The sequence below is a fragment of the Synchiropus splendidus genome, chromosome 4 (genome assembly GCF_027744825.2).
Source record: "Synchiropus splendidus isolate RoL2022-P1 chromosome 4, RoL_Sspl_1.0, whole genome shotgun sequence".
In the NCBI taxonomy this organism is placed as follows: domain Eukaryota; kingdom Metazoa; phylum Chordata; class Actinopteri; order Syngnathiformes; family Callionymidae; genus Synchiropus; species Synchiropus splendidus.
Window position 1 is genome coordinate 4,603,884 of NC_071337.1, and position 22,410 is coordinate 4,626,293.

Below are 22,410 nucleotides of genomic sequence, written 5' to 3' on the forward strand. Positions count from 1 at the left end.
GATATTGTCTTCATATTTCAAGTTATATATATCAACATTTAATACATACATACTCGGATATGCTGCTGCATTGGTGACATGTTTAATATGTTTCTTTTTGCACGCTGGAGTTATTTTGATGAGTGATTCACTCCTCTGTTGGACGGCGATGTTTAACTGAAAGTCTAACTGCTCTGACTTCATAAAGTTGGATTTGTTTTCATGCATATATTGTACTGCATTATCTCCTTTTATTACAAAAAAATGCTGGACTTAAAGTATCGCAATATATCGTATCGTATCAACCCCTCTGTATCGGGATACATATTGTATCGCAAGACACCTACCAATACACAGCCCTGCTGTTTAGTATCGAGAAATTGACTTTGCTGTACCAATGCACAGTAGACGAACATTCATTCAGATTTGAGTTTGATCGTAAAAAAATGTCTCTAATGGAGCATTTTGCCGAAACTCAGGCGGCGTTTAAAATTTGGCGGGAGACCATCAGCAGACATGAAGAAAGAAAGGTTTGAAGTGACCAGACTGGACCATGAGGACTGTTGCGAGACCAGTGAGATCAGTGACCTTTTTTTCTGGACCCTCTAGTGGACCGCTCCCGTGGTTCTGTCTCGCTACTTGAAGTAGCAGGTCGGAGAAAGAAGAAGCACACGAGGAAAAGGTGTTTGTTTTTTGAGAGTCCCAAGTTGTTCTGTTCCAATTCAAAGGATTTGCATCATCCAAAGAAGAGGGAGGAGGTCCATTATAGGAGTGAAATTAATCTCATATCTGTTGAGCAATTGACCGTATAATAACCATGTAATAATGGCAGAGATTTCTGAGACAACGACGATATAAATATATTTCATTGGGAAAAACCACAAACTTTTTGCATCTGATTTTCTAGGAGATCGAAAGACATGAGCGAGGTAGAGATATCATTGTCCTCTGAAAAAATACTCCGACTCTAAAACATCAAAATAAATAATTCCACTGATCAAAGTTTAAAAATCAACACTAGGTGGAGAATGTCTTCAGGGTTTCGGTCCAAAGGCGACTGTGGGCCGGGTCTTCATCCGCAGGCGCTCGCTGAGGACTTGACTGCCGGCCTGGTAAAGGTCTAGACCAGTGATCCACTCCACGTCTCGGACCCGGCACTGGTGAAACCACATGTGATCTTCCACCCAGGTGGACTCAGGATCCATGTTCTGCAGAAACAGGTCAGAAATATCTGCCCCAGCTGCCAACAAATCGTAAAATATTACTCCTATCTGATTCATGATAACTCTCAAATTACATTGCATTTCAATCAGAAAGGACTTGCTGCTACTTGTAAGAATTCTATTTCATTTTAAAACCAAGTTGGCTTCCCTTCATCTGGCATCACAATGCTACGAGGACACAAGCCTGTAGGGGGAAGTGGTTGTTGGCAGCATGTGAATTCGACTCACGTTACAAATCTCTGAGTTGTCGTCGCGGTGTGGCAGCAGGAAGGACAGCGACTGAAGGTCCGAACACTTGGCGAGCGGCTCCTCGCAGCTTGTCAGGACGATGAAAAAATGAGTTGGGACTGGGATTTTGGTTCCAAAGACGAACCTGCAAACCCAAAGAATGAAGTGAGGTTCACATGCTTTTGCTTGGGGGCAGTGTTGGAGTCGACCAGAGCGCCATCTTGTGGGCTCAAAGGTTGAGGATAATGACTGCAAATACTCTATTATTCTATATGGCAAATGATGCTCCTTGCTTCTGTATTTAGTTTGGTCTTGGCCTCAGTCTTGGTCCTCAGACTCACACCTAGATCTTTGGATGCTCTTGTACTGGTCTTGGGTCAGGTGGTCTCAACTTCACTACTTGCATGGACTTATTTTATCATCCGTTTTTATTTAGCATGGACATTTATGTATCTATTGTTTTGGTGTTTGCACTTGAAAAAGCACATTTTTGCTGCATGGAGCTTTTTTTTCAGGCTAAAAACTGACACTAGTTTTTTTACAAGTTCATTTGCAAAGGTCTTCACTTCCCGTCATGTTGCTCCAGAGCCATAAATGGTCGTAACTTTCACCACAATTTGTTCACAAATCTGACATTTTTGGCCGCAACAATCGAAAAACACGTCAGCGTCCTGGCATGAGCTGAAATGCAATTGTGTGCAGAGTAGTGGTTGTTGTGTTTCTGTGAATGTTTAAACGTCAGGTCAGCCCATGTTAGCAGAGACAGTGGAGTGAAGGAGTTGAACACTGTTTGCACAGAGAGGAGCCGGGGGAAGTAAACAGGCTCACTGTTGGATCTGCTCAGGAGAGTCGGCTCGTCCGTCGTAGTTGTAGTCGAAAGCCGGACCGGTCAGAACGTTGAGGTTCTTGAACACTGAAGCGTATTTTGGGAGCAGGGAGTTGTGGAAGTGGTCCCAAATCTCTGAGTGACAGGAGGAAATCGGGTCAGACAAGTGTCACCAGTGATACAGAAGAAGTCAGGACTCACTCTTGAACTGCGGGTAAATGGGGATGAGGTTACTGGTCAGAAGGGCGTCGTACTGCTGCTCGGCAGAGGAGTTGAGGTCTATGAAAACAACAGTAGAATTTCTGAAGAACTTCCCCGGCAACTCATTTGAATGTTCTGACCGAGGTCAGTCTGGGCTGATGAGTCAGAGCGGCTGAAAGGGCTTAAGCTTCATTCCATGTACACCGAGGTGTCTGAGGACAGTTCTGTGGGACAACATCAGAAGAACGCTAAAAGACGACATGTGTGTTCTATCAGTCTTACTGGGCGGAAAGAGGAAGCCGTAAGTCAGGTTACGTGCCCCGTCGTACTCGTCGCATCTGGGACTCTGTGGCTGTGGAAGTCTGACGTCAGGCCTCAGGCAGTTCGCCATCACTGGAGGCAACCGATCCAAGCTCATCTGCAGTGACAACGGACTCAGTGTTCTGAGAGTCAAATGAAAGTCCAACTCTACTGCAGAGGCCGGAGTGAAACCACAGTCAATTAATATACTGTTTGTCACTCACAGTTTCTTCCAGGGTCATTACTTTTTCATATGTCTTCTGAATATGATTCTTTAATGTTCATTTACGGCCTTCAAAATAAAACATTGAAGAAAACGGCTTGTAATGAAGTGGCTTTTTATTTTACTCATAATTCAACTACAAATAAAGAACCTCTTTATAAGGTCTGCTATTTTATCTTTAAATAAAATGTACGTAAAACGAAATAATAGACGATCAAATAAAATGTGTTAACCATGTGCTATTACAGTTTTTCCTATTTCCTCACATTAGTCACAGAATATGATGTGGCCCCGTGGTGTTGGGCCCTAAAATAAACAAAACCTTTTTTTTTAATATAAAGTAGAAGTTCTTCCATTTAATTTTTTAATAAACTGCATATTAAATGAAATAACATACAATCAAATAAGATATGTTACCCATGTGTTATTACACTTTTTCCTTTTCCTATTTCCTATAAGTGTTTTGACTCATCCTCTCCTCATATTAGGCGCAGAATATAAAGTGACCCGTGGTATTGGGCCCTTAAATAAACATAACTTTTTTTTTTTTTTTTATAAAATGGAAGTTCTTCCATTTTATCTTTAAATAAAATGTATATTAAATTAAATAATATACCACGACATAAGATATGTTACCCATGTGTTATTACACTTTTTCCTTTTCCTATTTCCTACATGTGTTTTGACTCGTCCTCTCCTCACATTAGACGCAGAATATAATGTGGCCCCATGGATTTAGGCCCCTAAATAAATGTAATTATTATGAATATATAATTAATTATTATTATGGATTATATACTTATGGCCCAAAACCCCAAAGCTCCTTAAACACGCAGTAGAGCTGTGGTCTCAGACTTGCGGCCCAGAGGATGCAGTTCAGCCGCCTGCCACTAGTCAGTCCAGTGGAGCTTGAGAGGTTTCCATTGCTACTGAATCATTTCAATGATTTGTGCTCTCTAGTCCGATCACTGAACACAAGTGATTTCAAACTTGTTTTTTCCCCGCATCAGCTGTTCCGCCTCGTACCTCCTGGTCCACGCTGTAGGAGGTCCACAGAGGCATTTTGTTTCTGTGGCTGAAGGCGCTGACGAAGCCCTGGTGGTGAAGAACGCAGTAGTCATGGTTGGCCTGCAGCAGTCGAGGTCGACCCAAGGTCAAGTGCGTGGCCTCAGCAGCGGACACTGGAGCAGAGAAGCGCTCAGATACATCTGCATGTCACTGCAGAAGCTGCTGTCTCCTACCTTCTGCCTGGGTGAGATTCAGTCGCTCGTTGATGGTGTTGTCTTCCTGAAAGGACCAAGAGATCTGTTCACGCTTGTCTTCTGCAGGACGCCATTTTAAACCCCTGAACTTTTTTTTTTTTGCATTTAATTGGGAAATCTGGATAGTTCCAATGTCTCGCCACGGAAACACATCCAGTAACCGCTGCACCACAGAATCATTGTTAGCCACACAGCACATGAGTCCAGGTTCGCAGGGACCAATAGAGAGCTGAGTTGAAAAGTGACTGAGGAGTTCCAGTCCAGCCTCATTCCTGTCTGGCTTTTTTCAACTCTAAATGACAGTTTCTCAAGTTCCCTCTTCCCTCCTTGTGCACCGTAAACTGACAAACAAGTTTAACAACATCCTCTTTGATCCTGAAAAACCCAAACGGTTTCAGTGAGTGGCATCATAAGTGGAGTTGCTCTCATCTAAAACCCAAATCCATTGATACTAACTGACCTACTTCTTTATTTTCCCATTGAGAATCGCCAAGGAACCGAACCGTTACGCAGCATCGGTAACAGAATCTGAATTGTTACAACTGAATCAATTCCCATCCCTTGCCGTTGCTTAGCAACACACAATTGATTCGGTGAAAAATATCTGCTTTCACTAGATCCTCCACGTCACCGGTGAAGTTGAAACTTACAAGAGCTGGGCAGGAACACCCCAGGTTCTCAGGGGGATTCAGGTCCTGTAGTGGACACTGCAGTGGCGCACTCTGCTCTGCGGGGGGCGCCGGGGTGAAGAAGGGCATCCTCAGCAGGTGGTTCATGCTGCCGTGGGTCCCATTGTTGTCAGCAGGAGAAATTTGAAGGAGATCTGCACCAGACAGAGATGGAGGGAGTGTGAGGTCATCCTCAACAAACATCATATCTGTGGTGAGTTCCTGCACAAGGTGGGTGAACAACCCATCATCATCACTCACCGCACATGAGGTTGTAGAGCTCGATGTTGGAGAACGGCTCGACTTCTGTTTGGTTCCAGAACTTTGGTCCGTAGCCCAGGAAGATAGCCTGAGGGACAGGACAGGAACGTTGGCAAGTTGGGCTCACCACAGACAGAGAACAGAGTTCTCACATTCATGCTGTCGGCATCATTGTCGTAGCCATGAGCGCCACCTTCACAGAAGGTCAGTGAACCGGGAAAGCTGGAGGAGACAGATTCCGGGTCAGTCCACGCTTGTAGTGCCGTCCACCATTAAAGCACGTACACGTCTCCAGCTAGCAACAGTCGACTGCCAGACTCACCTCTCAAACTGCCACCGGGGGGTCACCAGGACGCTGACCTCCTCGATGCGGCGACTGTTGGCAAAGTGCAGGCGCTTCGGCAGGTGGGACTTCAGGTACGGTCGGATCTTCTGGTCTGGAGCTTTGCACTGGAAACACCAAACTAACGTGAAACTTTAGCAAGAAAAAAAGTGGCGGTGCTGAAGATGAGAGACTCACCGCCATCTTTCCAACTAGCTCCGGCCAGTCAACTGTGTGGAGAACAAACAGTTTCAGTGCGCGTCACACAACTCGCCAGCAGCTACACGGTCTTTCCGTCATCGCTTGAATATTCAGTAGATTTTTATGCTGCTCCGCTCCTTCAGAACCGCCTCAGGACCGTCCTAGATGGCGCTAGATGGTGGGCTCGCCTAACTTGCACAATGGCTTTTACCGCCTTTCCACAAAGTCAAAGACTGTAAAACGTATCTGAATTTGTTGTTAGTTGCTTTTCACAATAAAATTCACCAAGGGTTTGGAAAGTTGCCAGATTGCGTTGCTTTTCACAATAAAAGTCATCAAGAAGGTTTGGAAAGTCGCCAATTGTGTCGTTTTTCACAATAAAAGTCGCCAAGCAGGTTAGGAAAGTCGGTAGATTGTTTTGCTTTTCACAATAAAAGTAATCAAGAGGGTTTGGAAAGTTGCCAGATTGCGTTGCTTTTCACAGTGAAAGTGGCCAACAGAGTTTGAAAAGTCGTCAGATTGTGTCACTATTCACAATAAAACTCGTCAGGAAGCTTTGGCTGGTCGACAACTTTTGAGTCATCAAGAGGGTTTTGAAAGTCACCAAATCGTGTTTCTTTTCACAATAAAAGTCGTCAAGATGGTTTGGAAAGTCGCTAGATTGTGTCGCTTTTCACAATAACAGGGTCAAGAGGGTCACCAGCTTTTGTGACAGATTCGCCAAGATGGTTTGGAGATTCACCAGACTGTTTTGCTTTTCGCAATAAAAGTCATCAAGAAGGTTTGGAAAGCCGCTAGATTTTGTCGCTTTTCACAATAAAAGTCAACAAGAGGGTTTGGAAAATCGTCAGATTGTGTTGCATTTCACCATAAAAGTCGGCAGATTTTGTGACGAAGTCGCCAAGTTGGCAACAGTGCCCTTGTGTAATTGATGATCAAACACAGATATTTCTATGAGTTTCGGCCTCTAACTGACATTTAATTTCACTGGACACCCCAAAGAGAAGGTTCCTGAAAACACCATTGATGAGTTGCTGTGGCGAGTGAGCGGCACAGCTCAGTTGGAGGTCTGGAATGGTCTGGAAACAGGGTCATCATTTGACTGCCCTGTGTTTTATGGTTTGTTTGGCTCCTGATAACGTCAGATCTGTTGGGCTTGGTGTAGATCACGGCTGTGGTTCAATGATGGGAAGTGTGTGTGGGTCTGGGTCTCTCTGCTGACAGATGTGTGAAAATATTATTCAGCAACTGACTCACACTAAGGAAATAGTTTGGTTAATATTCACCTCATATGGACGTGTTTCAGATGCACCAAAAGCACGACGCTGGTTCACACAACAGTGTGAGCAATGACAACTCCTCTGGACAGAGTCTCAGAAGCCAGAATCATCATGGAGAGAGTCATGTTTCTAAAAATACAGCTGCCAAAGTGGCCCTCATTTTTTTGCATGATCACAAATAATTTAGGACAGTGATTCTTAACCATAGGGCCGGGGCCCATGGTTTTTTTTTACAACCCTGGGCCGTGAGATGCTCAGTTTTAATACACGCAAAGTCGTCGGATTGTGTTGCTTTTCACAATAAAAGTCGCCAACCGGGTTTGGAAAGTCTCCAGATTGTTTTGCTTTCTCACAATAAAAGTTGCTAAGTGGGTTTGATAGGTAAGATGCTCAGTTTTGATGCACATACGTGGGTATGGTGGCAGTGGTGCAAATCTGTGTTACCAACTATGAAGAAGTTATTGGAAATAATAAAGTGATGGCGCCCCCAACAGAAAAAGCTTATTTAAATTAATAAATAACTGATAAAATTCATCAGAACATTTAATGGCGATACTTTCATTTACACTTTAGTTCTCTTCTTTAGAATTCATTTATGGAAGAGAAAATATTTTCTGATATTTTAGACGTTTTCTAATATTTAATTTATTCAGAATATTATTCATGTCATGCCGTTTTTCCAATTTTCTCGACAGAACATGACTTGCACCTGCTCCTGTTGCTGGTTGGATTTTTCCATGACTAATATCTTTGCACTGATCACATGGTTTCAAGGTTTTGGTTTGTTTACATGTGTGGTTATTGAACACAAATTAAATTCTGAAATCACCAATGAATCAGTTCTATTCCTCGAATGGGCCCCAGGATCAGAAAGGTTAAGAACCCCTGATGTAGGAAACACGATGGTGCTACTACGTGGCGGCGAAGGCGTAACAGCAACCTTAGTGAAGATCATGTGGTGGTGCATTTGTCTTCCCAGATTCTTTGTGCATTCTTCCATTTACAAACACCCAAGACCAACATCATCCCACGCACTACCATGTTGCGTCTTGTGTTTGCCACTAGTTGAGCCAGATTTTTTTATTTATTTTTTTATCTTCATCTGCGGGTCTCAGATTCGTTTTAAAAAATAATGATAAAGGGTGGAATCCTGATGTGTATCGCTGCTTTCGGTAAAGTCTGAACATTTTCAGAAAATAAATGAGTCACCGACGATAACAACGTGATAAAAAACTTCAAACTTTATGTAATTGGCACCAGTAGTTTGGATGCAGTGAAAGCCGCAGGCATCCTGGCCTGGCAGCCTGGCTGCCAACCACATTGCCAGAGGAGCAAACCGGTCTGGAACACTGCCAGATAATGATCTAGGACCTTACAAACCCGAACAATGCTCGTAATTTGGGTGCAGCCTCACTGCAATAAACATTTATCCACTCGTAAGAAGCAACGTCGGAAACATGCGCGAGGAGTCTCGTGCCCAAGAGCACGTAGTCAGGGTGTGTCCCCACTCACCGATGTCATCTTTGTTTTTCGTCCTGATCCGTCCAAATGGACCCTGTGTGACCCAAAATTTGCTAACGTCCCCGATCAGGCTTTGCAGATCTTCCGTCCTCTCGCAGCTGGTCTCCTCCATCCCTGGATGGTAGTTAACAACAGTGACTCATACTTGCCAAAGTATTAAAGTATCTCACATGCCACGACCAATTTGACTTTTTTTTCAGTTTTTCAATTTTTTTCCTGCATAGTTTTTGCCTCTTTAGCTTTGTGCAACTACTTTCATTATTTAAGTGGAATTAATAAAACTATGTTAAAGGTTGAAAGAGATTTTTTTGAATCATGTATAGTTATTTTCCTTTATTATATCAAAAATGTCGTTTTGTCTTCATTTTGATCACCATTTTCAAACACCATCTCCTCAGCTGCCGGGTTTTAATGTTCAGCTTTACAACCTGAGGAAGCGACTTAAGTGTGAGACAGGAAGTGACGTCACGGTTACCATGGTCAGCCACGATTATGATGTTGACGCAGCGATGGAGTCCTATCAGCTTGAGTCCGTTCATGAGCTGACGGATGATTCTGTCCACCCCCAGAATCGCTTGCACCACCTGGTGGAGGAGGAAGAGGAAAGTGATATCAGCTGGTCCAAAGTTTATCAGACGCTCTCCTGCGTTGAACTCGCTATCTGGTGGTGTTATATCCAAATCCAGAGCCAGTTATTTCATTGATTATTTTTATTTCTTTATGGACTTGTTCAAGCTGTCAGACCAGGTTGGACTTCAGACGCAGTATCAACAATAGATATTGACGTGATGGTGTTACGGCCAAAGTTGTATACTGTACGTTAATGATGTCACAAAGCTGCAGACAGTGAGCTGTCGCTGCCATGCTAACACGTTGAGAGGGCCCCGGGAGAAAGAGTGGTGTGGAGTCTTCTACTGGTCAGTCCTGTCCTCTTCATCATGACCGTCGCTGGTTGACTTCCTCTCTAACATGCTTGGTCCTCTCCAACTCCTCGACATCCTCCCCCTGACCTCATCCTTTCTAGTCACATCCTCAGCCTCTTCATCTCTGAGTCCCCCAGCTCCGACTCCCGAGTCCCACACATCCATCTACTCACCCCTCCACTGACCGGACCGAAGCTGTGGCCCGACTTGTCCGGCTCCTCGATATACAGCGTGTAGAAGTCAGGCCTGAACCACAGAACAACCTCCATTGTTGAATCATCACCAGCAGATGAACAGCGTCTCGAGGTTCCGGGCAGGAGTCACCACTGACCTCTGATCCTCCGGCAGCTGGAGCCATTTCAGCACCGTGAAGACTCGCTCCTCAAACTCAACGCTCCTGAAAGTGTTCGACACAGTCACCAGGGGAGTTGCTGAACATGAAGCGTACACCGGCGTATAAACAGTTGTGTGACAAATCATGCTCTTTCGTCCTATGATTTCATTCATTTCATTCCTTCAGCTGTTGTGTACGTTCCTTCATTGATTTGCTAGTTCAGTAGCTACTCGGTTTGTTTCCCTGCTTCTACGTCCTTTTGTCAGTTTGTTTTCACCGCTTGTTCATTTGTTCAATTGCCTGCCTCCCGTGTCCTTTTTTTTGTATATTTTTTGTTTGTTTATTTTTTCAGTCACCTGCTTTGTTTGTGCATTCCTTTGTTCGCCCACCCACTTGTACAGCCTTTCGTTCATTCGCTTGTTCATTAGCCAGTTTGTTCCTTTGCCTGCTCGTATGTCACTCAGTCATTCACCAGCTTCTTCATTCATTCCAGCGATTGCCCTCACACTTGTACGCCTTTGTTTTCATTGCTCGATCATGAGTTCAATTTGTGACTTGTAGATGCTTCTGTTCGTTCATTTGCATGTTCACCGACTCATTCGTTCATTTTGCCCTGTCTGCCCTTTCATTTGTTTTTCATGAACGTCCCATCGTTCATTCTAACACTTATTTGCTTGTTCTATCATTCGCCTACTTGTACAACCTTTCGTTCATTCGCTTGTTCATTAACCAGTTTGTTCTTTTGCCTGCTCGTATGTCCTTTCAGTCAGTCATTCACCAGCTTCTTCATTCTTTCCCACGATTGTACGCACGCTTGTACGTCCTTTCCTCAGTTTGTATTGCTCATTTGTTCATTTGTTCAATCTCCTGCCCGTGTGCCCTTTTGGTAAGGCGTCCACTCGCTTGTTCTTTCGCTCATTCCCGTGATCACCCACTGACTTGTGCATCTGTTTTCATTGCGAAATCATTCAATTTGCTACTCTCGTTCATTCGCCTGTTCACCGACTCATTTTGCCCTGTCTGCCCTTTCATTTGTTTTTCATGAATGTCCCATGGTTCGTTCGAACACTTATTTGCTTGTTCTATCATTCGCCTACTTGTACAACTTTTTGTTCATTTGCTTCTTCATTAGCCAGTTTGTTTCCGTTGCCTGATCGCCGCCCGTTCACCCACTCGTACAGTCTTTTCCCCACTTGTACTGTCCGTTGGTTCTTTCGTGCATTCATCTGTCGCTTATATTGTTACTTCCGCCAATCATAGAGTGGAAAACAAAGAAGTCATTTGCTTTCCGGTGGTTTGTTTGTATTGGTGGGGTTTCCCCATTGATATTCACGCCATTTCACCCCAGTAAATCCTGACTTCATAAAAGACAACATAGAGTCGACAATGACATTTTTAGAGCACAGTGTTTTGGGCCTTGCGCTCTCAGCATGCAGCACAGAACTTTCTCTGTTTCTTCGAAGAAAACAAAGTGGACGGGCCTCACATATTTCTTGTACCATCTCATTAATGACTATCAATGGCTGTCCCCACTTCAAGTCCCGTGACGCATCGCAGCTGTTCATGAGCCTCTTTTTGTCCAGAGTTTCAGTTCAGCACCACAGAGCAAAACCATCAGAACCCTGAAGGGAACATGACTGATACACTGAACACTTCCTTTTCCATCTAAGTAGCCACAAGAGAGAATGGTTCTTGACTGAAATCTGACAGTGATTCTGGCTGACGCAGGAAGATGATGCAGGAAGACAAGAACGTTACGCATGTATGATACTGACGCTCCACTCTGGGTCGCAAAGATAAGCTGAGAGGCAAATGTGCGAGCAGAAACTTGACGAAACTAAGCTTATTTGACTAGTTCCATCTGTGCTCATAACAACAGCCTTCTCGCTCCACCAAAGCCAGACCAGGGCCAAACGCAGCAACATGACGCAGATGTGAAACACATTGTTTCAATTCATCACATGACATGTGAGGTTTATTGGTTTAAACATTTTTTTCCCATTTTTTGCCTTTTGTCTACTGTGAAGATCGCACAGGTACTTATTTGCAATGATTTCCTTTTCATCAATTGCACCAATTATATATTTATATATATATATATATATATATATATACACACACACCTTCAGCATGCGCTGGGGCGGTTTGCAGCCAAGTGTGAACCGGCCAGGATGAGGATCAGCACTTCCAAGTCTGAGGCCATGGTTCTCGACCGGAATAAGGTGGTTTGCTCTCTCCAGGTCGGTGGAGAGTTCTTGCCCCAAGTGGTGGTGTTTAAGTATCTCGGGGTCTTGTTCTCGAGTGAGGGAAAAGGTCGATTTACCATCATCATGGTAAATCGACATGGTCATGACCGAAAGGATGAGATCGCAGATACAAGCGGCTGAGATGAGTTTCTTCCGCAGGGTGGCTGGGCGCACCCTTAGAGATAGGGTGAGGAGTTCGGTCATCTGGGAGGAGCTCGGGGTGGAGCCACTGCCCCTCCACATGGAGAGGAAACAGCTGAGGAGGCTCGGGCATCTGATCCAGATGGACGCCTCCCTGGAGAGGTGTTCCGGGCATGTCCTACCGGGAGGAGACCCCGGGGAAGACCCAGGACTCGCTGGAGAGATGATGTCTCCGGTCTGGCCTGGGAACGCCTCGGGATCCCGGGGATGAGCTGGAGGAGGTTTGTGCGGATCGGGAAGTGTGGGCTTCCTCGCTACGAATGCTGCCTCCGTGACCCGACCCCGGATATATATATAATCTATCAACTGATTTCAGCTCATTTTTAAAATGCTTCTTGAAACGCATTTTTACTCTCTGGCTACTATCCAAGCAGGCAGTTGATCTCATGATGTTTTTGAGGGATATATAAATAAACAATAAAAACAAAGCTGTTCTGCAGAAGAGATCAATCTTCATGTGGTGAATGTGGTGGTGGTGGATGGGTCGTCGTGGTCCAGATGAATCGACCCATCCTCACTCCCATGGTGTGATATATTGATGCAGGGAAAGCAGACTTTTGCAGCTTATACTGACACTGATGGAAGCCTTCAGCATTGCAAGTTGATATATTAGTGCGTTCCACTTTCCACAGCAACGTGAAACATGAAAAAATAAAAAATACAAGTTGGGTAGGGTAAGCCAAGGGATGGCGCTCCATTCATTCGAACGCTTTTTATGCATCAACGTGCAGCGCTGAAGGCTGCCTTTGTCGTCAGTATAGGATGCAAAAGTCCACGTTCCCAAAGTCAATATATTACGCCATGGGAGAGAGGATGTGTTGGCATCATTAGCCCCAGGGACTTATTTCTTTAGGGTTGGTGAACAGATCACTCCAATACTTTGGAAGAACTTGACAAACAAGTAAAAGTCTTCTGCCCTATTTTTTTTTTGTTTGTTTTGCTTTTTTTTTTAAGAAAAAAATATAATCCAGAAGGAATTGTGTTTCAAAATGTGTTTCAGACGTTCTCACCCATTATATTCTTGGTAGATGTTGGGGAAGCTGCCGTTGATCTTGACATCTGATCCGGGCCAGAAGAAAGTCCCGGCCTTCAGTCCCTGATACTTCGCAGTGTGCCAGACCTGAAGCAGAAGTGCACGCACAACTGTTAGCAATTCTGACCGCGGTGGTTTGCAGATGAGTGGTCTCGAAATGGATCAAAACGAGACTCTTCCAGAGCGTCAGACAGCACCAAATGACGGGAATAGAATGGGGGTTTCGGAGGGAGACCACGTTTAACGTCAGACTCTTGGTGTCCAGGGTAATCGAGAACATCTTGACGGTGAGGAGACCGCTCTGAGTCAGTCACATTGACGCAAGTCTGGAACCAAACTGGCCACTAAACCTGTTTATAAAGGCGCAAATAAAGGTTCCAGGTAAAAGGTGAGTCAGTGATGGACACCCGCCCATTACAAAGATGATCTCATGGATCATCAAGAGTCAAATGACGAAGAAGCAGATAACGATCCAGACACACTCACAGGTTGGCCCAGGTACCAGGCCGGGTTGTTTTTTTCGTCACTGCCGAGACTGAAGGAGGCGTCCAGGACTGGATCGTACATGCTGTTGTCAATCAAACCGTTGGACTCTGGATAAAGACCCTGGAGAGCAGACCGGGAAACGCAAGGTGATTCCATGTGATCAGTCCATTACTTTCTGTAAGTCACGTATCAGATGATAAATCCAATCTGGGATCATTGCGCAACTGCTATCAAGATATTCTTTGGTTCAGGTTGTTATCTCGTAGTGAGTGACAGATCTCCTGGGTTACAGTAGCTTACAGGATCATTTTTCCCACAGGTTTTCTAAGGTATTGTGCTTCTCTGTGACTCATTTCAATGGGTTCTTGGCAAGTCTTATATCTTCAGGTTCTCTGGAAAGTGGGGGGCGGATGAAGATTTGATGGAATGGAGTTAGCAAAGTGTTGTTTTTGTGTTTTGTCATGGGAATGCGTGTGAGGGCAAGATGGAATCAAACCAGGATGAGAAGTCCAAGTACGCAGTCATGACTTCATGGTCATGACCCTGCAGATGCAAGATGTGTGGTTACCGTGACGATGGTGTAGTGGTTTGGGAAGGTCTTTGTGGGAAAAGCCGACTGCATATACGGAGTGGAGGTTCCACATTTCTCTGGGTGGAGAGAAGACAAAATACGATCAGAAGTTAGGCTCTTGGAGTCGCTCCTGTGTGTTAGCATAGCGGCGATGGTACTACTCTGAGGGCTGATTTACTAAGATCCGTGTACTCACCGTCCAGAACAGTAGTTCTTCACCAGTGGGTCAGGACTAGGGATGGTGATCAGTATTTTTAGGAATCTTGAATATCCTGACTTGACATGACATAGAGCCGTCAAAGCAAAGATAGTATTTTTTTCAAAATTTTTGCCATGTTGCACTTTTACTTATGGCGTTAAAGGCACATGAAACAGTTCAGATCTATGAACATTTGTGAGTGACAAGCAGAAGGTCAAGGCTGCGGCATCAGATGTGAAAATGCTGTTTTGTGCCATCGCTAGTCAGGACTCAAGAGTGGGTTGCAAAGTCACTTCACCATGGGAAAAAAACAGGTTTCATTTCTGTAATATGAATGAATTTAAATAATGCATCCATCTAACTTTTCAATAAAAGTATTTTGAGTCCATCTATATTGATTTTGAAAAAGCGTTTTACTATTGTAGTATCCCATTCTCCCAACATTCAAAGTGCTAACAGCTATCAGATGCTAACCAATTTGCGATTTGTAAATGCCTATTAATCACTAGCTCCATTCATTTAGCTCAACCTGTAACGTTTAGCAAGCAAATTCGGACACACAAACCTTTAGTAAATCAGCCCCATAATCATTTCTGGCTTCTTTTCCAGATGCTAGAACTTCTATGTTAGCTCTGTGCACAATGTAGCTATGTTAGCCTTCAACAGCACTGACTTCCTTGGTTTTCAGTGGCTGCTTTAAAACATCGGTAGCTGTTAACCATGTTGGCACGTTTCGAGTCTGTAACACTTTAATTTTCAAGCTCTGTGTTAGCAATTCGCTTTGCACTGGAGCTAAGAATGATAGTTTGTATAAACTTTATGGCCTAAATGTGTCAAAGACTGACTGAGTTTGTCCAGAACCGGGCTGAGGACGTTCCAGGTCTGCAGGTACTCGGCTCGGAGCCCATCCAGCGAGACCAGTAGCAACGGCTGCCGCTCGAAGCTGCAAGACAACAAAGTGATTTCATAACTTCTCCTTGGGTGCCTCCAGAGAACCGACGCACACTGTTCACAGGAACTGATTCGGAAATTTCCTTGTTTAGCTTCACACTGTGAGCAAGCGTGTGTCCTGATTCCAGTGAAACTGGAGCCGTCCCAGACCTTTCTAGTTGTATTTAAACTCAGTTAAAAAAGAGACAGTAACAAAGAAAGTCCAAACAAAGAAGCAGTCAGCTACTCTCCAAATCCATTGTGTTCTGATAGACTGTGCATAGAATCTACTATCTACCCTTGTTCTCTACCCTCCTCTTATTCCAGCTTTGGGTTGATCTTCTCCCTCAAATTCAAGCCATTAAGCTCATCTGCATCTTTGACCACCTTCGTCTGAAGCGCTGCCACGCCTCCACCTGACCTCCTGCCTGCTATGGACTACATCTCTCGTCACATCTTCAAGTCAGTGGAGTGATGACATCACATCCGGCGTGTGAATATATATATTTTTTTAAATGTTTTTATGAGCCAGAGGAAATTGAAATAAAGGATTTCAAGGCGATTTCTACTACATGCGTCGCATTTATTTCCACAAAATACGACGTTTGTCATCAAATTGTTTGCGAAGAAATCATCATACTCTCCACAGTAGAGACTTATACATATCCAGATACATTTTTATTCATTTACCAGGGAAACTATGCATCTATGAAGGAGTTTTCACCCCTGCCAAATCGGTCCTACCACTTCCGCGTTAGCCAAAAGATGTGTAGTGATTGGGTGACATGTACGGGATATTGTTTTTATTTTATATCACACAAAAATCAAAATAGACTCCACAGCAGATAATTATGTACATCTGAAGGTATTTTTAGTCGTTTAGTTGTAAAAACAATAACCGGTACGTGTCAGCCAATTACGGCGCATTGTTCCGCAGACTGCGGAGAAGAACGGACATAAACGTCGCAAACAATTCCATGACTGACATCGTATTTTGTGGAAATAAATGCTAAGCATGCGGTAGAAAGCGCCTTGAAATCCTTTATTTCAATTTCCTCTGCCTCATGAATTGTATATGCCGGATGTGACGTCAACACTCCGCGGCAAGTAGGACACATTTGGTACCTACAGCGTCAACTGAAAAAGCAGCGCTTTTTGTTAAAATGAAAATCCTCATCAAAACGAGCACACTTTCCCAAAGTTAAGTCATGAATTAAGTTTCATTAAAAAGAAAACGTCTGACTACAAGTGTCGACAGGTCTCAACTGACACAAAACCTGCGCTCGCTAGTGCCCACCACCAAAACATCACAAAGACAAGTTGTCACATTTCGGACCGCCCTGTATCGGTCCGATACTGTGCAGGGGCACTTGCCACCAATACCACAAACAACACCATTTTACTGCCGCACACATTTATGAATGTCAGTTTATGACTATTTTGTAAAATTGTGGTAAAACTGGACACATGGGTGACTGACCATCACATCTGAGTAATGTTCAAATGACAATATATATGGAAAAATGAAAACACTCTAAGTAACTTTATGTGTAATGGCATCAGTACTGGTGCATTTCAATGACAGCTACACACTCACTCTAGATCATGCAACTGATGGACAATGGCTTCTCACCCTGCTGGACACTTCTGTTCCGTCAAGTCGTCACACTCGCCATCCACCCACTCTGGCTCTCCTGCAGAACAAAATACATTCGCTCCGTCAATACAACTGAAACACTAGAATATACTAATCTTATACTTCGGGAGACAAAGCAATAGTAGTTTGAACGGGAAACTGGATCCTAGAAGTTCATTTTACAAGGAAAGAGTAGCACAGCTACGTTGGCTCCACTCATGATGCCCTCACCGTGGCACACGCTGAGGTAGTTGGTGCAGCAGTCTCCTTGTGAGCGACAGTCATTGGAGCAGTGACACTTGCTCTTTGTCAGGCGCGTCTCTCCGCAGCGCAGCCTGGTGCACCCCCACTGCTCGGCTGCGGCACAGTCACAGCAGAAGTGAGACAAGCTCAGGCGGGTCAACGCCAGTCATCCATCTCACCCGGGAGCACGCAGATGTCTTGGTAGTCGAAGCAACAGTTGCCGATTGACTTGCAGTTCTCATCACATCTGCAGTCGCCGCTGTTGCCGTTGAATGGTTGGTTGCATCTGTTGGCGCAGGAGGTCTGAGGTTCCACTGAAATAAAGTGACGTGTCTGTTAGTTAAGAAAAACATCTTTATCTCTCGTCTATAAAAGCAGTGAGACGAACGGTTCTGGGACGGCTAGGATTACGTTGTTTTCTCCTTTCTTCTTTCAAACCACAGCTGTGCGTCAAAGTCAAACATCTGTTCTGGGGAAAGGATATTTAAAGGTTGTTTTGTCATCGCTTTTATCCATGTTTTGATGGAACCTAGAGGTTGTACGATATCCTGCATTACGTTCCTAGAAAAGGAAAAGGAAGCAGACATATGACCTACCAATGTGTGTGCGTCTGTGTTTTCACAAAAGATTCTCTATACCCAGACAAAAAAAACGACATAACCCCGTGTCAGCACAGATCGGACTTGTCAACACGTGAGGTACACCTAACTCGACAGTTGCTCCACTGGGTCCTTTAATCTGTGCTTTTATGACGGTATCAGATGTTTAGGATGGTTTTATGATTTTATTATTTTACGATTAATAAATGAACGACTCCACAGGGAGGTAGCAGGGGTTACGTGCTAGGAAACAAGTCGGTGAAGTGAGAAAAAAAATGAGGGAAAGGATCTGAAGTCTGGAAGGAAAGGCGGTCTTGCATTGTGTGAAGAAACGTGAAAATTCCGGTTTTAAATCTAAAAAAAAAGTTGAATTTAAAAAGGTAATATTTGTGTTTTCTTTCTTATGTAGTTGTTTTCTTTTTTCATATTTTTTTGGGGTCTTGTTCTTGAGTGTGGGGGTAAGAGAATTGGAGATGGGTCGGCGCAGCAGGGCCAGTATTGCAGTCCCCCTACAGCACTGTTACGCGTAAGAGAGAGCTGAGCCAAAAGGCAAGGCTGTCTATTTGGTGATCAATCTTCATCCCGACCTTCAGCTATGGTCATGAGCTGTGGGTCATGAAGAGTTCTGTCACTCGGGAGAGACTCGGAGTAGAGCCGCTTCTCCGCGTACAGAGGAGTCAGTTGAGGTGGCATCTCATGAGGACGCCCCCTGGAGTCCTCCCTTTAGAGGTGTTTCAGGCACGGCCAGCGGGGAAGAGACCGAGGGGTCGACCCAGGACCAGGTGGAGGGACTATATCTCTTCACTGGCCTGGGAGCGTCTCAGATCCCCCAGTCTGAGCTGGTGGATGTTGCCCGGGGAAAGGGCATTTGTTGTGACCTTTTGAAGCTGCTGCCCCTGCGACCCGGCAATGGATAAGCAGATGAGGATGAATAGATGTATTTTCTTTGTTGCCATCCCAGAACAAAACATGATCACTCAAGACACCTTTGTCACGACATCTCTGCAGGTCCACTCCGAGACCGATTCCAAGGCCGAGGATGATGGTGACGATGGCCACAGCCAAGAGGCCGATCTGTCGACACAGAAACGCACATGAAGAAACTGCAGAAACAGAAGCAAAAGTAGCACCAGATGGTACAACAAAACTGGATGAGGTCTGACTGCGTCTTTATCACCGGAGAGAAACTCCCTGTGAGACAGCCAACAAAGTAAAAGGTGGCTACTTTGAGTCATCTAAAATATGAAACACATTTTTTTTCTTTGCTACACTACTCCATATATCCTGCTTCATGTATTTGAGTATTTCAGTATTTCCGTATGGATCTACAATGCAGAAGGTAGTTAAAATAAAGAAACACTGCATCAGAAGGCGTGTCCAAACTTTTGGCCGGACTTTTTTGGGACTTTTTGGTGCTGTAGGTCCAGACACAAATAAGTCTCTGTCCTCCAGCAGAGTGGTCTGACCTCAGCTCCTGCTCATCACGCACACTGTTGAAGTTCATGTGAGAAAGCTACTTTAAAAAAACAGATGACTCCTCTGGCCAGAAGTGGGTTTTTCCCCCGACTTTTCTAAAAATGGATTTCAGAACAGGCGGAAACAGAAAAGGTGGAATGTATTGCGATAACAGCTGTTGTCTTAACTTTGAGTCAAAATATGTTTTCGTGTTCGGAGGATCCAACATGTGGCTACAATCCTGTGCTAGCGTTTTGCGAATTTGTCGCGCTTATCGGGGAGCACGTCTGCCACAAAAGGAGGCATTGCTTAGATGTTTGTTTAGAGTTAGATATTGGCATTAGCGAGTGGATCAAACCATTCATTTGTTCATTTTCTGCCAGGAGACACCATGGGGGTGAACTGTTTGACGTCACCTGGAGCGAGGTAAACAATGGGTGGAGCAGCATCTGCAATAATAAATGAAAGAGCTCTGCACATCAGGGTCACGTTGTGGTTCCTCGGCTCTTTGATCAGTGAAGAGTGCGACAGTTCCAGACAGTGAGGTGCGAAGAGTGATGCTATCACCCGAGAGGTAGTTTCTCATTGACATTGGAAAGTCGGACAAATCACATTCCAAGATGTCTTCGCACCGTGTAAACACTGTGATAGCAAAATGTATCTGGGACGTTCCCGAATCCAAACAACAAGCCTTTTGAACAATTGGTGCGACGGATCTGTTTGTCGGATCTGAAGCGGGCCAGATCCCAGAGTTGCAAGGTCAAGTTAGAATCAAGTACAGATCTGGGCCACCTTCGGTCCAGATGCAGCCCAGGTATGGCTCGGCTGTGGGCGACATATGACAGTCAGATTCTGGATAGCAGTTGACTACGGGCCGGATATCCCTCAGGTGGATCCGGCCCAGATCTGGTGCAGAATCGAGTAGTGTGTCTGATTCCTATGCGGATCTGATGACAACAACAAGTCCTGCTATCTGGGCGGGAAGTGGAAGTTTGGTAGCAATGAAGCAACAGAAATGGCAAGACAGAAGAACCACATATTTGGAAAAAGCACGCCCAAGATTAGCTTTCGTGAATGTCGCCATCTTGTTCCCAGGCCCAAGTTCCAAGGATAATGGACCACAACATGCACCAGTTGTCAACAAGGAGGGCAAACTGATGCATCAGTAGGCGTTCACATGCGAGTTTCTTTGGTGACCTACTCTCAGAGCAAACTACAGGCTTGGGGGCTTGATGATGTCATCCTGCTGCATGATTGGTTGTATGTTGCAGACAAGACAATTTAGCAACGCAGAACGAACGGTGAAGACCATGAATGACATCATGTTGGCATGGTTCCTTTGATCTTTCGAAGCCCAAACTACTACACATTGCACTGCATTTGACAGTTGAAGTCCTTTAAATAACAAGGTGCGACGGTTCATTACTAAGCTGTTTACGTTTTGTATAGTTTGTTGTCTTGCAACAGGTCTCACTCCATTCTTACTTCTATACTGAAGATCTGCGTATGTTACCTTCCTCTCATCTCTCCCACCTCCTCTCGTGTCATCTCAACGTCACCTACGGCAGATCCCAAATACATGAACCTACCTGCAGCTTCCTGCTCCTCAAGTCAGTGTTACGTTCTGAATCATTGCTAACATCAGGAAGAGCGATCGGACATAACTTTTTCCCAGGTATCTATTTCTCCAGGAGGAAACTCGATGCGCCTTCTCTCTGGAGGCCATTCAGTTCATTCAGAAAGGTTAGCGTGGGATTCACAAGTTCCCATCCCAATGACCTGGAGGGAACATTGTGGATGCAGATGTGTCCAGTGTTTCTGCATACACTTCCCTCCTGCCTCAGTCATCATCATCATCATCATCCAAATAAGTTGAGTCAAACATCATTTCGGTGACATGCGAAACAGTCATTGGCAAACAGATGTTTTGCAGGAACACCACGTCAGGCTGACTTGAATTCCCATCAGGTTAGAGTTACTGCGAATGGCATTTGTATTCCATTTGAAGATTTGAAATAATATACTTGTGGGCAGCCGTCTTTTCCTGGTGCTAAACTCAGACCTCAGTCAAATAAACACAGTGAATGCGTACTTACGAGAATCTTCCGGCTGTGCGGCGGCAGTTGCATGCTCACACCGACCGCTGGCAAAGATCAATGACAGACAGATTTCAGGAGAAAATGCAAGGGAAAGAACGCCGCAGCAATCACGTCGTGACCTCTGGACCAGAACTCAGCAGCTGATAAGTGACTGATTAGTGGAGCCTGCAGATAACCTCACGTTTTTCTCATCAAAAGATGATGGTTGAACACTAATAAATGAAGTAATGAAGTGATAATTCTCGCAGATGATTGTGGCACGGCACATGGCGGGAACACATTTCCGTATTTTGCTGCATCTGTGCGTGATAAACTTCAGTTTAGTTTAGACGGAAGTCTGCAGCTGTTTAACAGAAGTGCTGTCTCAGGTCCTGAATGCAACTGGGTTGTTGTTATGTGTTTGTGGGGTGGCTTGTTTGTCCTACTTTGTGGGGACCAATTCTTGACACGGTCCTTGTGTGGACCCGATGACTTTATAGGGACATTTAGCTGGACCCCACGAGGTTAAGCCCCCATTTGAGGGTGAAGACTTCAAAATAACTGGGTTTCAGTTTGGTTCAGAGAGGAATGGGCCTGGTGGTCAGCCATGTTTGTTTACATCTGCCCCACTGTATAGTGTCCAGGTGACGTGCACTAGTGAGTTCCACCTGAGTCACGGTTGAGGTTAGCCATGTGTTTCAGATGGTTAGGTTTAGAGTCGGGGGGAGGCTGGTGGAAGCATGTGAGGTCCCCCCAGAGACGGTGTGACAAACCTGTGTGTGTATGTCTTGACATGACTGAGCGTCCCAGCATGCATTGCAGGACTTAATTTTGTTTTTTTTTCTTTCTTTCTTTTCTTTGTTTTAAGCTGGGTTTGTTTGTTTCACTTTCCATGGGTGTCATCATGGTGGATCTTCAGTGTCCACTATTCGGAGACATTATTAGTATACGTTTTGCTGGTTTTCACCGTCAGTGAAAGTA

The 22,410-nt window shown here is 44.7% G+C and overlaps 1 protein-coding gene across 1 annotated transcript; it reads right to left on the minus strand.

Annotated features, from left to right (window-relative positions):
- Positions 1 to 609: 609 nt before the first annotated feature.
- LOC128756788 (venom phosphodiesterase 1) lies at positions 610 to 21,480 on the minus strand. The gene is made up of 25 exons (XM_053861453.1): positions 21,448 to 21,480; positions 18,883 to 18,970; positions 17,477 to 17,611; positions 17,286 to 17,411; positions 17,052 to 17,112; positions 15,334 to 15,431; positions 14,287 to 14,366; positions 13,719 to 13,838; positions 13,210 to 13,319; positions 9,750 to 9,815; positions 9,592 to 9,664; positions 8,971 to 9,079; positions 8,487 to 8,609; positions 5,692 to 5,723; positions 5,494 to 5,621; positions 5,324 to 5,393; positions 5,172 to 5,259; positions 4,893 to 5,065; positions 4,222 to 4,267; positions 4,007 to 4,161; positions 2,740 to 2,875; positions 2,458 to 2,535; positions 2,259 to 2,391; positions 1,431 to 1,575; positions 610 to 1,187 (listed from the first exon to the last, which is right to left on the minus strand). Exons 1-25 carry the CDS (start codon positions 21,478 to 21,480, stop codon positions 1,014 to 1,016), a joined length of 2,580 nt encoding a protein of 859 aa, XP_053717428.1. The 3' UTR covers positions 610 to 1,013.
- Between the last annotated feature and the right edge of the window lie 930 nt (positions 21,481 to 22,410).